This window comes from Cebidichthys violaceus, unplaced genomic scaffold, assembly GCF_023349555.1.
Source record: "Cebidichthys violaceus isolate CVI_PGR_0920_01 unplaced genomic scaffold, fCebVio1.0.p SCAF_26, whole genome shotgun sequence".
Classification (NCBI taxonomy): Eukaryota; Metazoa; Chordata; class Actinopteri; order Perciformes; family Stichaeidae; genus Cebidichthys; species Cebidichthys violaceus.
The window spans coordinates 3,899,357-3,915,510 of NW_027176439.1; the positions used below are offsets into that span (position 1 = coordinate 3,899,357).

General features: G+C 44.4%; 1 protein-coding gene across 1 annotated transcript in view; it reads left to right on the top strand.

Annotated features, from left to right (window-relative positions):
• Positions 1 to 13,467: 13,467 nt before the first annotated feature.
• The window catches only part of prodhb (proline dehydrogenase (oxidase) 1b), a 7,095-nt gene continuing 4,408 nt past the window's right edge, over positions 13,468 to 16,154 (top strand). Inside the window, exons 1-2 of the mRNA XM_068720683.1 lie at positions 13,468 to 13,573; positions 15,052 to 15,067. Of these exons, the coding sequence (XP_068576784.1) occupies positions 13,468 to 13,573; positions 15,052 to 15,067 (122 nt within the window). The remainder of the gene's footprint in view (positions 13,574 to 15,051; positions 15,068 to 16,154) is intronic.

Below are 16,154 nucleotides of genomic sequence, written 5' to 3' on the forward strand. Positions count from 1 at the left end.
CACAGAGCCAAATGTGTCACAGTTATGCAACGTGTCACTATCCAGCACAGAGTGAGCGGACTGCACGCAGTGGAAGAGGATGTAACCCAGGGCGCGTCTGTGTCGATACTCGCTGGCGTCACAGGGAAACGGAGTCTTCCACAGTGGGGGAGTATCGACCACCGGCTGTTACCTGGGAGAAAACGCTGTTGTGAGGCGAGGTTTCGAGGGACACATTGATGGACGAGCAGGACACATTGAGTGGTTCCATTGAACTACTGCTTCGTTAGAAGTCCAATCCGTCAACAGTGGATCTGCACATCTGCACATTTTAGGGCATTTGAGCGCGCTCCCTGAATACTGAGCGGGAAACTAGGTGTGCCCCGCAACCCGTCCATCAAACGTGTGAGCGTTATGTGCATCTCCATCCAGCTGTTTAATGTGCGTTTTCAATTAATGCATTAAATTAGCCGACAAGAAAACGTAGAAAATAAAAAGTTTATGCTTTGCTGAGATTGAAAAGTTGGTGCATTGATAAGAAGCTGCCTCCCGTTTTGCAGCACATCCACTCACAAGGACCCTGGGTTATGGGGGAAAACAGATTGGCACCAGCTGGTTTCTTCTGACTGCACCTCTGACATGGCCGTGATGCACGTAAAAGGTTTCCAGCGGAGTGATTTCACCTTTGTACCGCTCAGTCATTGCAGGTTTGCTTCAACAAAGCTAATTCAGGAGGCCGAGACAGAATCCTGCAGAAGAAGCACGCTCATGGCAACCGGAGGCATGGAATGTTACTCGCGCATTTTTGAATTCGAAAGACACTAAATGAGGTCTGTTCCTCATTTACATGTTAAAAGCGCCACTTTCATAATGTATGCATGCGATGATGCAGGAGTAATCTAAGCAGCGACTTCTGTGTGCTCCAGCGATACATCATCTCCGTCTGTCTGACAAAGAAATAAAAGAGAAATAAGGAGCACGATTTGACGGCTAATTAATTCATTAATTCACAAATTTACATCCCTTACAGCGGCAACGATTAATGAATAAAATCAGGATAAAACTGACATTTAAATTAATCAGATGGTCAAATGAACTAATCACTTCCCAGTTGAGTATCATTAAGCAAAACATGAGAATGAAAAGGAAAAGGGAAATCAGAAAAAAACAACAAAAATTATGCAACTAAGCCATGGCGTGAGCTTCTTGCTTTTCCATAACGAAACCGAGACGAGGACCGGATATAAATCAGAACCATCGGACTCAATTCCTGCACTGCTTCTCCATTTCTTTTGCAACAGTCTGGGTGGATCAATCTCATGCTAGGGGGAGGCCGTTGAAGAAAAGCATGGCGAGTCAGCATTCAGATCTACTTTTCCTCAGATTTACAACAGGGTCACACAGCAATGCAGCAAGGATGCGGACGCTGAAGATCGAGCATCACTTGTTTGGTATTCTGGAGGAAACTAGGCGCGGTGAAGCGGAGAGAGGAGCTGCTGACAGAGAACAACCACCGGTGATGGCGTGTGGCCGTCAGGCCTTACTGGCTTCTGCGATCAACCTCAAAGCTGTGATCAAACTTTGAGGAGTGAAGCGGAGAGGTCAGCCGATAACAGGAGGTTGAATCAAGTGGTCTCTGCTTCCTCCAAGAGCCAAAATATTTTCCTAAAAGGTTCCGCCTTTAACCGACGGCAGTGTGTGTGTGTGTGTGTGTGTGTGTGTGTGTGTGTGTGCACTGGTAGCTCCGTTAGCTGTTAGCCAAACACACCATCCAAAACACTAAGCGTGAACAAACTGCTTTCCCTCACTGTGTCTCTGGGTGCAGGGTAGCAGCTGAGGGGAGGACATGTACTCAGCTGTGTAACTGTTCAACATATTATGCAGTTTGCTGCAGCAGAATGTCAGATTTGGCGCTCACAAACAAAGAGGCGCACACAGACACACACACAGACACACACACACACACACACACACACACACACACACACACACACACACACACGATCGCATGATTCTCCTGGCAGAGATAAAGATCAGCTGAAGGGGGGGTGGGGGGGGGGGAGGGGGGGGGGGGCTTTGCATTCTGTGTCTTTTATCGACATTGTAAAATTAACTGAGGGACATTTATTCATGTTAATGTATTTCATTCGCCATATCAGTATCAATTAATTTGCAAGACAGTCTATGTTGAAGCCAATTAACCTGGAATTTACCTCAAGGACATGACACGAACACAGTTAATGCGTTAGTGTTTTCTATTATTGTCTTTCCCTTGTTTTTTTTTTTTTTTATTGAGGCAATTGTGAGAACTCTGCGATTAACGACCTAAAAAATGATTAATGTTATAGAATTTTAGAGGTCAGGGATGTCTTCTCTGCCAGCGGCAATGGAAGTTATATTTTGCTGGCGAAATATAGATGCAGCCGCTTACGACGTCCAACGTTACCTAACGACCCGGACGATATTAAACGTGTGCTCATAGAGAACGTAATAGACATCATTTGACTTGTACTTGCATATCTCCTCGTCGACTGGCAGGAGGCTGTTGGGTACGTGCTAATAGCTTCTGATACGGACTTAAAGTGTCGTCGAGAAAAAGAAGAGGAAAATGGAAATGGAAAGAAGAAATGAGGAGGTATAGAACAGATGAGCAGGCGCACACACACACACACACACACACACACACACACACACACACACACACACACACACACACACACACACTCTACCAGTCACAATAGGCGGGAGAGGAACACAGTGCGTCCTTTCTTTCTAAAACATTCACAACCTCTCAGCAGTCAGTGAGACTCTACACTAAAGAGACACTGTAACCTTTTCCTATCTGCTTTCGCAGACCTGTCTGTGAGACCCACTTCCTCAGCGGGGTTCAGTCACGGAGGAGGCGGCGGCGGCGGCGGCGGCGGCGGGGAGCAGCGAGGGGTGTTCCCGGTTACACTCTACATCCTGAGTCTCACTCACATTTTGCTAAAGGGTTTAGCCTCAACCTTCCACATACTCAAACACACACACACACATTCTGAATCATCTTAGGAAACTGCCAGGGCATGCACATCCCTAGAGATTACTGTGAATAATTGATTTTAACCAGGGAGACGTTTGCATTCCACCCCCCCCCCCCCCCCAACATCCCCCCATTTCCATATAGAGGAGAGTCTTGAGGAGGTGATTCAATAGTTGACGGATACTTGCAACACTTTGTAAAAGTTAGAGAAAGTATAATTTGTAGGTCTACGAAGTGTCCCTAAGGATGTAAAGGAAATATATTGAGAAATCCGAGCATAACTCTATGATTTCTTTTTTTCTGCACAGGTTGATTTGGATGTAAATATTTAAAAGTAACATGGAGCTACAACTTCCCATGCACTATGCTTAATGACATCCCCCCCCCCCCCTCCCTCCCTCCCCCCGAACCCTTTAAGAAAGCGTTTTCATCTTTGAGGACTTCCGCCGGGATATTTTCTGCTCACAGGAGCACTGGTGCAAAGAACGCTTTTCACCAGTGTCACAGTTATCTAATCAGATTTCACCTCACGCTCACTGAACTTGGAGTTTACTTAACTTTTTTCAAAAAAGGGCTAAATTCCCTCGTGGTTTTTCCGCTTTTTTTTCTTCCCCCCACTGCCTTCAGTGTTGTCTTTCATTTCTGGGTCATGAGAGCGAAAAAAAAAACAGACTCGGGCGTTTTTTGATGTGTCGAAACGGTTCCTGTAGAAAAAGGTGCGTAAACACTCGGCGAGCTCGCTCAGGAGGTAAACATGACGCGGCTTTCTTACCCTAGTTTCCTTCAACTTTGATGTTTGGGAGACGGCATTAACATTCTGGAGGGAGAGCGAGCTCGGTGCTTGTGTTCATCAGATATCCCTCAAACTATAAGGGGCTTGAGGCGGTGAAGTCTACCAGGAATACTGCTCTCGGTCCTGAGTGTTTCTCGTGTTATTCCGACGCCTCAAGCTGTTGGTAACACGGTCAGTCTGACATCACGGGGATTTGTGGGAGAAGCTGGGGGCGAATGTGTGACAGCTTTTTAAAAGGCCAATGTCTCCTGCGTGCGTTCATTGTAAGCGGTCTCAGTACTGTGAGTCTGGAAGGACTAACGGGCATCCGAATTATTTCAAATCTGATGGACGCACTGTTAATGCAACAATAAGTTTCATAAAATGGCTGGGGGGGGGGGGGATAACCATGCACATGGCCAGAAGCATGATATATGCACATTGTTATCTTTGCTTTAAAAACTGCTTGCGTAGCACTTTTGCAGTTAGCTTGGGCTCATTTGCCCCCAACTCTGCTGACGTGCCATTTGTCCGATAACCGATAATTAGTAAAAGGTTGATCAAATACTGGAAACTTCAGCTCATGTTCGAGTCGAGGAGACTTTAGTCAAATCGCAGATTTCAGTTTCTGTGCATGGTAGCACTGTTATTGAAAAGGTTACGGTTAGGGTATGGATACTAAATAGTTTGAGGGACTTTGGACCTAATCAAAATCCTAACTAGGAAGTAAACACGCAACAAATAGTCATTTCTTTGCACATCTGTTTGTGTTCCCACTGCATACAGGCAACATTCCGGAGATCCTGAAAGCTTGGCCCATGGACAAGAACCCGCAACGGAACCAGACTCTCGGTTAGAGAGAACTTTAGTGTTTTACAGAAGTCAGACATGTTCCTCTGCCACCTTTATTTCCTGCCTCTCCACACACAGGGCGTAGACCGTCTTCAACGAGGGATTCATTCCCGTTTCTTGTGATGCACATTTCATTATTTCATCTGGCAGATTCTTAACAATCTCCCTGCCTGTCAAGAAGTGTCAAGTCTGTCAGTGTTGTACACGGGCTTTGTTGAATCCCTCCGGTGACTTTTAGCATCCTCACTTACTAGTCAGCGCTCTCAAATGAACAGGGTTCATAATTGTGCCCAGGAACGGTACCTGAACAAAAGTCAGACATTTTGTAAATAAAACATTTAGTATTTTTGCAAAAACGTTTATTTTTCAGAAAAGATTGTTCACCTTTTCAGCAAATAAAACATCAATAAATGGATGCGCTTCATGTGTCGCAAAGGCTGCATGCCGAATAAGAGAATAACATACTTTGCCAGAAATAAAAATCAAGGTAAAATAGACATAACATATTTGGAATGGGGCCATTCTGTCTGTTCAAACTCAAAAGAGGGCAATCTCTCTTTTTTCCCTTCCCTCACAACAGTACCTCAAATATCCTCAGAGTCTCAGGCTCCTACAAAGGCTTGCATGATTTTTATTTGGAAGATCAAGGGCGCATTACTACAGGGACGAACCAGCCTGCATCTGTTTGCCACCAGGGGTTGCTATTTCGTTTCTTCCCCCCCAAATAACGGGGTTTTGTCTTTGCTTCCAAATCCAATATTTTTTTCCCTCCTACACCTCCTCCCGGCGGAAGCTCCCCAAATAGCAAAGCAGCACTTCAAACAGGCACCGGCATCCTCTTAAAAACCATCAACGGGGTCCAGCTCTGGGCTGCCCAGCAAGAGGAGGAGGAAGGAGAGAGAGAGAGAGAGAGAGAGAGAGAGAGAGAGAGAGAGAGAGAGAGAGAGAGAGAGAGGAGAGAGAGAGAGAGAGAGAGAGAGAGAGAGAGAGAGAGAGAGGGGTGGGGGTGGGGGGTGTATCGTGGTTATAAAAACAAGCCAAATCACCCAGGGAGTGCACGTTTGGGCCTGCAGTGCAGCTTATGTTGATCCTGCAGCTTCATTCAGAGGCGGGATTCAGCGCAGGCGCCCACTGGCATATCCATAATTCCCCTCACTGACTGGAACTCCTCTTCCCACAGACAGGAAAAAAAAGCCATTTAAGAATGGCGGCACCAGGCCAGACATGTCCGGTAGAGGAGAGAGGCTTTCAATTTTGGGGTGGGCCAAAAATAATTTCTGCTGAATCTTTTAATTACAGAAGTTAATACTGTTGGACGTACTTTGACGGTTTCCGAGTGGAAGTTTTGCTAAAACAGAAATGAGAGATTTCATGCTTTGGAAGGAGACTGGAGTGTCTGGTTGATTGTGTTATAAAGTGGCACATGCGGGTATAGGCCTGTTGCTCAAATTTTGAAAGTTGAAACGTGATATCCTATGAATCATGTTTATTTATTGCTGTGGATTTTCCATTCATTTAGAACACTGACCTTTATTGATAATTCCATTTTAGGAAATACCATCTTGTTTGGAAGATTTGGTTGGATTATTAATTATTTCATTTCATTTCAGGGAGAGTGAGAGAGCGACTGAATGCAAAATATATTGTGAGAGAAGGCAAAACATATGTCGAGGTCACTCAGAGGTAGTCCTCAGAACAATGATCGTCATGCCGACATAGTTTAGGTTCTTCTGGTCTCAATAGGAAATGCATTTGCAGCTATAAAATAGAACTATCTGCATTTTTCACATCTGGAAACGGATGTGCAACTATCCAACATAGAATGCTGGGTGAAAAATGCACTTAAAGCCAAACCCTTAAGTTCTAGTGACATATTTATTAATAGTTCTCATAGACACATAAGTAACTTTTTTGGTATGTTGTCTTATGAGATGTATTATCAAGAATAAACCAGGCTCTGTATAGCCTAGCTAACCGTGAACCACACCCACATGCTCAGAAAACCCAACCCGGTCTTTAGTCTTTATTGTGCATTAAAATGTTATTTTTAATGATAAGAAATAAAAATAAATGAGTCATTTCCTCATATCAGAAGCTATTTTTTGTTGTGCGTTCTCCTACAAATATCTAGCAGCACGAGCGGTCAATGTGCCCGTGAAAGCCCCTGCAGTGCAAAACTTCTTGAGACAACAACACTGTTCTGGTTCAGGAAAAGATTGTGGTTCGGCTTGAAAATACGTACGCTTGCTACGAGGACTTACCTCCGTTGTGTTAAACTTCGTTGGACCCATCTACCCCCCCCCCCCCCCGACCTCATCTCTACTCAGACATCGTCGTCCTTTGTACCACATTGCTCGTCTTCCTCACGATTACGTGGGGACAGATATACCTACGAGATGCGATGCTCCGAGTACAGACGGCGAATGAGGACAGCCTGAGTGACGCAAAGCAGAGCAGTAATAGCAGACATTAGTCTGCATTTCAGACTCCCAAAACATCCTTCTTGTGATGCAGACGTTTTGTAAATGCATCACCTAACAACGTTACCCGGTTCAAGTGCCGAGCTTTAATGACATGTCTGCTCAGGGGAATTGTGAAATGACCACATTTGTCTTTCCTATTTCTCCCAAACAGAGAGGGAAAGCCGTTTTTCCTCCATCCATCCCCTTCAGTCTGCAGCTCTCTCCGGCTCCACGCTTATAATCCTGGAGCAGCTCAATGGGCTCCCGGTACGGGCCATTATTCACTCCAATACTTTTTCCTCAGTGCTGGTCAATAGCCAAGGATGTAGTCAGAAATGAAAAGGTTTATTTGTTCCATGGGGACGGATGGATCTGACCGCATGGGGCAGCGCCACATCTTATGGAATCTATAGCGTCCTGTTCAGAGGAACGATGAAGAAAATATCCTCGTTTTATTTCTTCATATATTGCTTTGTTTATTTATTTGTTGTCATCCAGGCAATTTGCCGGTTGCCGTTTGTTTTGAAATATGGTAAATCTTCAGAAGTAATAACTTCTGGCAGGTAGTCTTTTTCTCCCTTTCCCTTTTAATCTGCGATAATTCAAATCGGGCAGCTTGACTGCGAACTCATCTCTGTACTTCGTCCTTGTTACGATCTCGTCAAGCCTCTTCTCTTTGCTCATCTGAGGATGAGAGTTGGGCTCATGACGAAGCAACAGGGTGAGCTTTCGTGTGTTTTTCCAATTACTGTCATTTGAGCCGAGAATGATGTTTTAAATCTGTCAAGCCAAGTCGTCATTAGAAATCAGAGGGCGTGACGGTGCCGCCCCATCACAAGTTCATTTGGGGTAACAACACAACATTTGTGTTCCTAAAATTTTGAAATAGTGCCACATTTCCTCTTGATTTTAAGTGTTGGTGGCCACAATATGTTACACAATGTTGGCTTTATCTATATACTCTTAAAACAACAAGACTCTGGTCTTTAATGTCGCCCAATTCTTCACCTTGGGCTGTCACCTGTCAAGCTATCTTCAGACCAGCTGTAGAGGATGGAGCCTGTGGATCGCACCGCTGGAAATTCACTGCAGCATCCTGAACCATTTAGACGTGAAGATAACTAATTTTGTCTCGAAATCTACAATAGATTCACGCACAAATTGTAGATAGAAAGGATTATTTCATGATAATTGAATCTGCACAAATCAATTTTATATTGACAAAGGAAAACTGACTCTCGTGGCTCTCATGAAGCTAATTACCACCTTCAGCATGCAGCCGTTTTAGCCAAACACGTCTACGAAACGGCAGACGAACCAGTTGAGGGCTGTCAAACTCATTTTACTTCACGGGTCACATTCAGCCCAATTTGATCTCAAGCGGGCCGGACAAGTAAAACCATTGCGTGAAATAACATAAACAACAGCAAATATTTCCCCTTCCTTTACTGTAAAGAAGCACATTTATATTCTGAAAACGTCCGCCGCTAATGAACGATCCATTACAGTACAGATGATGAACTGCCTGGGATGCGTTGCTGATCTCTCGGCTATGACTAAAAACAGGCTGTTTCCTCAAACCTGCCAACAAATCATTTATATTCTCTGCTCTCGGTTGTCCTTGGAAGTTCTTGCGCTTTTCACCATGATTAGTCTGATAGAGGTGCTAAATGTAATATTCCTTGAGCACTGAAAGGGGCCGTGAACACACTAAGCTCATTGGTTTTCCCATTTAGAGAAATAGGAACTGGTTCCTTTTTCCTCAAAGACCCGAAGTTGTGTTCACTTTTCTTGTTTTTGACGAAGACATGATCCACGAACGGCTCCTGTCTACGCTTGACAGATCTATATTAGCGTATCCAGCGGAGGGCCTGCTGCTCTCATCAGTGCGACCCCCATTGTACGAATAGGAATAGCAGTGCATTTTAGTGAAAATTTGGAATTAACGACTTATACTTTGCACAGTCATCTAGTTAGCTATATTGGACCCTTTGGTCATTTTAGCATTATAGCAACCTAAGGAGCCAAACTTGGAGTTGGTGGAGACAAAAACAAATATCCAAAAAATCATGTATTGCAGGTTAAACGTATAGGCACTAAAAAAAAAAACACGCAGTCCTGACATACAATCAAAATAGGCAAAAACAAAAGCACACACTGGTTGAAGTGTAACAGAGATTGGATGACGGGTCTTCTAGTCTTGATCTTACCGCCTTGCTAATCCAACAAAATGCACAATTTCATCAAAATCACATACAAAATGACTCACATGATTGTAGTTTCAGTTACTATTCAGGGACTATAAGCACTTGAATAAACAATAAGTTTTAGGTTTGAATTTGCAACTTTAAATCTTGGAAAGAGAAACTTGTGAGCAGATGATGGCGGCAAGACTTCTGCCAGACTGCTGTAGGGGGACGCGTAGTGAACCAGAGGAATCTCGGACTTAATGAGAGAAAGATTGGACTCTTGACTCCGCAGTGCAATCATTTGGCTTCAGAACACTTGGATTATGCCGCTGAACTGTTTGGAGAAATATGCAGGTCCCAAAAAGAACACGTTCAGGTACTTCCGCTAATTGAGTACCTGCTGAGTTAACGTTGGAATTAGCTTTTTAGATTTACTTAAGGGTGAGTAGAAAATGACATGGTTATTTCTGGATGTTTTATATATATATATATATATAGATATATATATATATATATATATATAGATATATATATATATATATAGATATATATATATATATATATATAGATATATATATATATATATATATAGATATATATATATATATATATATAGATATATATATATATATATATAGATATATATATATATATATATAGATATATATATATATATATATAACCAGAACCTGAGAGACCTTAGCCTAGCAGGGGGCAATCATTCAACATTTTCAGTGACAAAAGATCCATGTGACGTATTGGAGTTTGAACACTGCAGCCACCGGATTCTGAAAGTGGTTTGACCTTCAAAGTTTCATCCTGTTGAGAGGGCTTCAGGTCGCCGTTTTTTTTTTTTTTTTTTTTTGCAGAAACAAAAAAGGCGCCACATGTCACCCGAGGATACAAAGTTGCTGGTGCCCTTTTGCGTCCAGCCAGCGGTTGTTGGACACTGCTGACACTGTCACGCTGACACCGTTGAGCATTAGGAAATGCCAGCCAACACGGTGGATGTTTTTGCGTGTGGATGAATGTTGCAACTCGGTTTATTTCAAAGGTTATATAACCAATTTAGACATTGCAGATTATAGATAATCAGGTTCCTCCCCATGACAGAGGTTTACGAGACAATTTCCTGCAGTAGGCACCGACCTAAAGCTGCTTTCAAACCCACTCGTGGCAACCGCCCTGACTATACCGCCTACCTGCAAGAGTGTTCCACCCCCCCCCAAAAAAAAGCAAAAGGGTTCTTAAAAAGGGACTGCTGCCGCTACGGTCCAAGGCTGTGATGACAAAGCAGGTGCTTTTGGTGAACGTTCTAAAGGCTTTCTGGCGGAAATGTAAATAATTCCCCAAGAAAAAAGGCTAATATAAGTCGCTAGCACCGTGTTGTACAACTCCGGTCACTCAGACACAGCATTACCAGCTCCTCCACGAGGCTCGTCTTCTTCCACCCTCTTCTATTTCCACAACGCCCGCCCCCTTCTAATTCATTGGCAGAAGCCAGGGTGGCAAACGCTTCTCTTTGAAATTACCGGAGGCGGTTAGTTACTGCTCGGCAGTGTGAAAGGCTCTTTTACCTGGATGTTTCTATCATTGTTTTTTGGTCCTAAAACCTTTCTTACAGACTGCTTGGTTGTATTTTTTTTGGGGATGTCAACCGTGTTCAAGTGTGAAGAGAATGGAGAGATCCTCTTATCACCAAATGTACAGTTGAGGGAAAACAAACACTTCAGGTCTTTCACCCAGGTGTTGCACAATGCTGAGTTTCACTTTAACTTTACAGTCATTTTAACCCAAACCACATTCTTTTTCCAGGACATAACTAAGAGGTTTTGTTTGAATTTGCAACGTTAATCGCGTGTTTACTACCACCGTAGTGCAGCGTGGAAGTCTGACGTGCTGCCCCCCGGTGCGTGCCTCGGTTATGCTTTCCGCGTTGACGGTTGCACTGACATGAGCCGAAGCGGAATTGTGACGAGGAAACAAAACCACCGTTTCTCTCTTCTATCACCAGCAGCTCCTCAAAGTTTTCCATCTTCTTCATCTGTCCGCGTGGTTAGAAAATGTTTGACGTTCTGCAGCATGGACCCCGTGAATTGGGCAGAAATATTATCACCTATAGTAAATGAGCAAACTTGTAGGGAAAGTGGCTTATCTTCACAAGCAGCAGTAACGAAGCAACAGTGTACCGTTCATTTGGAGTCGTGTTTGTGGCCACATAGAAACATTCACCCTCTTATGGCTGTTTTTGGGTCTCTGCCAACTCTTGAGGGAAATAACAGGCCTTTTAGCTGCACAATGTTCTATTGTGTTCTATTAGAACCTAACTGAGCCTACTGTTTGGTTATGAGCAGGTAGTGTCCTGTGGGTTTCTAGAGTGTTTTCACTGAAAACAGCTGCCAACTGCGGCTGAAAACAAAGCTATGAGAGCCAGTCGGAGGGAACCAAGACCAACAAACTGGGAGTAAATGCAGGTGATAATAATACATCTGCTACATTCCTCAAAACAGATCCATAGACCCGTCAAATAACACGTTATGGCAAGATACCGTCAGGGCGCTGTGGTCAGTGGTTGCTTTTCTCCATAAAAACACTGTAGAAATCATGAGAAAGATACATAATGGATGGAGGTCCCCCCAAAAGGCAAAATACCACCGCAGGTCCCCCAATAGCCATGGCTGGCCCTGAAACTGGAATAAAAGACAGAGAAAACGAAAGATAGTTTTGAAACCTGCCTGACATGCAGCCTCCTTCCACAAAAGAGAGATTTCAGGGGCGGCTATCAAAAATTCAAGTGGCTCCATTCAACAGTGGCCCATTGCATCTCACCCCCAACTGGTTAGCCAACCATGTCATTTGAAATGTACAACAGTTCATTTCAAAAGGTCGCGCTGCACAGACGGTGGCGCAGCAAAGCACAACTGGAGATGATGTGAAGACAGATTTCATTTTTTAACTCTGCTCCCCCTTTTCTTCTTTTGTTCCTCTCTCAATTTGAAACGCCGTATGAGCCACCTCATTCTAGCCAACTAAATCAGCGGTACATGCAGATTTGCGTCACAGCAAAACTTAATGCGTCTGCAGCTTTATGGATTATACATTAAGCAAGTGGCGTTGAATTGAGTTTTATTATAGCCGCGGCGCAGTAGGCGGAAATCAACCGTACACACCTACAACACATGATCATCGATCACACTTTATGCTTTCAGTCTAGCGTCGGTGACTAACCGGAATGTGCACGAGGAGAGTGTTTGAACAAAAAGAGAAAGAGAAACAGGAGGGGAGGTTTTTGACTGAGGGGGTGTGCGTTTAGTGCGTTATGCGGGAGGGTTTGCCTACACCCATATGTGCAGACGTATGTATGAGAGAGACAGAGCGACGGGAGTGAGACGGGAGAGAAAGAGGAGACTGTCTAAATATCACAGCTTGCTTTCACGAAAGCACTCCTTCATTCCCGCAACTGAGGATGGAACAACTGGATCGCGACGCGCCCCCCGTACCCATGAGCAATTAAGAGCGAGCGAGCAATTGTTGTCTTTGAAAAGGTAACGAACGCGCGCGTACCTGACATCGCTTTAACGCGTAAAGAGTGCACGTTTAGATACATTTGAGGTCCCCCCCCCCCCTCCCTCATCTATCTTTTTAAGCGTGGCACGCCGTTTCTGTGGATTATGTGAAGGTGTGCTGCTGGGTGCCGAGGACGGGAGTGCGTCAAGTGAGCGCACGTATCCAACAAGTGGATGCATGGAATTGCTCGCAGCAAACAAACGCCGGGACTAAAGACACAGACAACCAGTGCATTGATGAGCTACAAATCTGCGTACCGATTGATCGGTATCTAACCCGCAGATGTGGAGCTCGTCTTGGTTGGCGGTGATGTATAGATGTGCGCATTGTCTCGGCCTGAGGTAGTTTTGTGTGACTTTGTGTATCAATCGGGACATTTTGCGAGACAAATAACAAAAACTGCAATGAGGTAAGACACCCAACAATTTTATTTTCCTCAGTCATTGACCAAAAGCAAGATTTCAGCGGACACGCTGCGGTATCCACCGCCTCCCACCTCACCCCTCTCCCCCCATCCATGGACTTGCTTCTTCGTTCCCTCGGTGACCGTGGGGGGAAGTTGGGAACCTCTCTGTAGACATTTCTGTATGACGAGGGCGCAGGTGGCCACCAAAGGTCGCAGCCATGCCGATGCATCCAGTCACCTCCACGTTGATGTACCGGGGCATCTGCACCATCCCCGACATGCTCTACAGCGCCCCGGTGAACCTGCCCGAAGACGAAGTTGAAGGTGAGCTGCTACCTGCTCGCGCATAACCTGGGGCTGTTCAGAGGTGTTTATTCACGACAGGCATATGTAGGCAGATGTATTGTGTGGCTGTGGTCAGCTTCATTCATTCAGCACCTTGGACAGCGCTTGGAGGGAGAGAGAGAGAGAGAGAGAGAGAGAGAGAGAGAGAGAGAGAGAGAGAGAGAGAGAGAGAGAGAGAGAGAGAGAGAGAGAGAGAGAGCGCACAACTAATCACCCACTTTGTTATCAGTGTTACTCTCAGATCAGCTGTATTGTTTCAATTCTGATTGATTGGGAATCTAGATCTGCAGCTCATTCAGAAGGTTGCTCACAGTGTGGGCGCTGATTAGAGCCCGTTAGTGAAACGAGGCATCCCTGCACCCGTTCTGTCATTACGTGTTGCTTCTTCAGGACAGCGGCGATGCATTGGCTCTAACTAGCAGAAGCTGTTGGGTGGACATTTGGTTCACGTAAGCCCAGTTTCACTGGTTCATTAAGTCTTTCCACACGTACTTTCTGATATTATACATTTTTTTTTTTTTATTTTCTTTTGGTAGCGGGGGGGGGGGGGGGGGGGGGGGGGGGGGGGGGATGTTAAATGATTCAACCAGCATCTCTGGATTTACTTAAATCCTTAAGTAAAAAAAATAAAAAATACTTAAAAAAATAATCTTTCCGCATCAATATAGAAAATTCAACTTCTGTAGCGGCACCCGTTTGCCAAAAGAGCATCCTCCAACAAGCCTGCTGACGCATGACAACCATTCCGAGCGGCTCAATTATTTCTTTAAGGATCCTGAGAATTTTCATGGCTGTAGCGCTTGTGATGTGAACCTGCAACATCTGCACATCATCATCATCATCATCATCATCATCATCATCATCATCCAGCAGCCACATTGTTCGAGTCCCAGAGCGAGTAAGTTCTTGCGTTGTTTGCCGCGTCTTCAGTGCCGTGACACCCTGCGGCAGCAGACGTATCCCTGCTGAGTGATTTGATCACTGCGACTCTCATCCTTGTTACCTTAATAATGCAAAACCTAGTTAGGGAAGCAATGCTCAGACATGTGGATCTGAATGGTCCCGATTCAGAGAGCTGTTTTTTTTTTTTTTTTTTTTTTTTTAAAGTGCATATGTGTGAATTACAGACAATCCGGGCCTTGTGGGAAACTGTGTCAGTGGATGTTGGTGCAGAACTTCCCAGGAAGGAATCAGAAATAAACCAGGAATACACACAACTACACAGCCACACACTCCTTTGTCTCACACAGATGCAGAGGTTGAGACTCGTTGAGCTGAAGAGGCCAAAAAGGCCCGAACAGGTGTTCAATGACCGGCCTCGGTGTCCGTTACAGGACACCCGTTTCAGAACGCACGCGGCACCAGGAGCATCCAGAAACAACAAGGATGGATGCACGATAGGTCAAGCTGCTTTAAGGTGCCCATTGTGCCTTCTGTGTTTTTCTTTTCTTTGACAGCCATCAAACTGAGCCTGTGATAAAAAGAGAAGTGTCGACACGTCGGTGCCAAAAGCCATCTTTCCAAGATGTCATGCCCACCATTATAGCACACCATCACTCAGCGCTTTATTGTCAAACTTGATTTCCAGTGTACAGAGACATTGCATGGCAGAAATATATTAGATACACAGAAAAAAAAAAAACTAAGATGGATGTCTCATATTTCAATCTTTTTTTTTTCCTTTTTTTCTTTTTAGTGACTTGAAAAGATGCTTTTTGCTTGTTGAGACTGAGGAATCTCAGTTTCCTCTTCACCCTCCCACTATACTCCACAGTCTGCTTATTGCACCCGAAAGCTGACAGCGCTTCATTTTGACTTCAGTTAGTGAAATCCACTTGCGCTGCCTCGCCGCAGTCACATTGTCGCCAGACAAAGTGATCCGTTTGGGCTTTACAGCTCAACTTACGGTGGCAGTTTGACTGGAGAAGCAACGGAGGCTCCGTGGGGCGAACAGGAAAGCCCGAGGTAATGCACGGTTAACCGCAGTGACAGCGCCTTCTTCGGGCTGCTGTCGAGCATTAGCGATGCCGCGTGAGAGAGGCAGACTTTTTTTCCAGGCAGTGTCACTGAGGAGATGGTTACACTCTTTGACAACAACAACCTTCTGAGGATCGCAGCTTTTGCTGCCAGATAGCAAAAAAAAAAAAAAAAGATGGGAACAAAACAAATGACACAGGGCTGAATGGTTTGTTAAATAAAAGCTAAAGAAAGTGACTGAATATTTACATTGTGCCAAGATTTATGCTTTCTAATGTATATATATTTGACTAGCTTTCTGGAGCAATCCTGCCTTTACCGTTGTCGTATTTGCAGCTGCTTAAAGATGGAGGACAGCTGGCATCATAATGCATTTTCCTCCAAAGACATTTCATGTTGCACGATACATTCACCTCCTTATTGTACGTCTTTTATTCCTGCTATGATTTAGAAGCTTCCTAAAGCGGCCATGGCCCCCTTTTTAAGAGTTCAAAGCATACTAAACATTGGTTTTTAGGCTTAATGATTCTAACTAACTTCATGATTTATAACATATTCCTCATGAATATGATTTTGAGAAGTC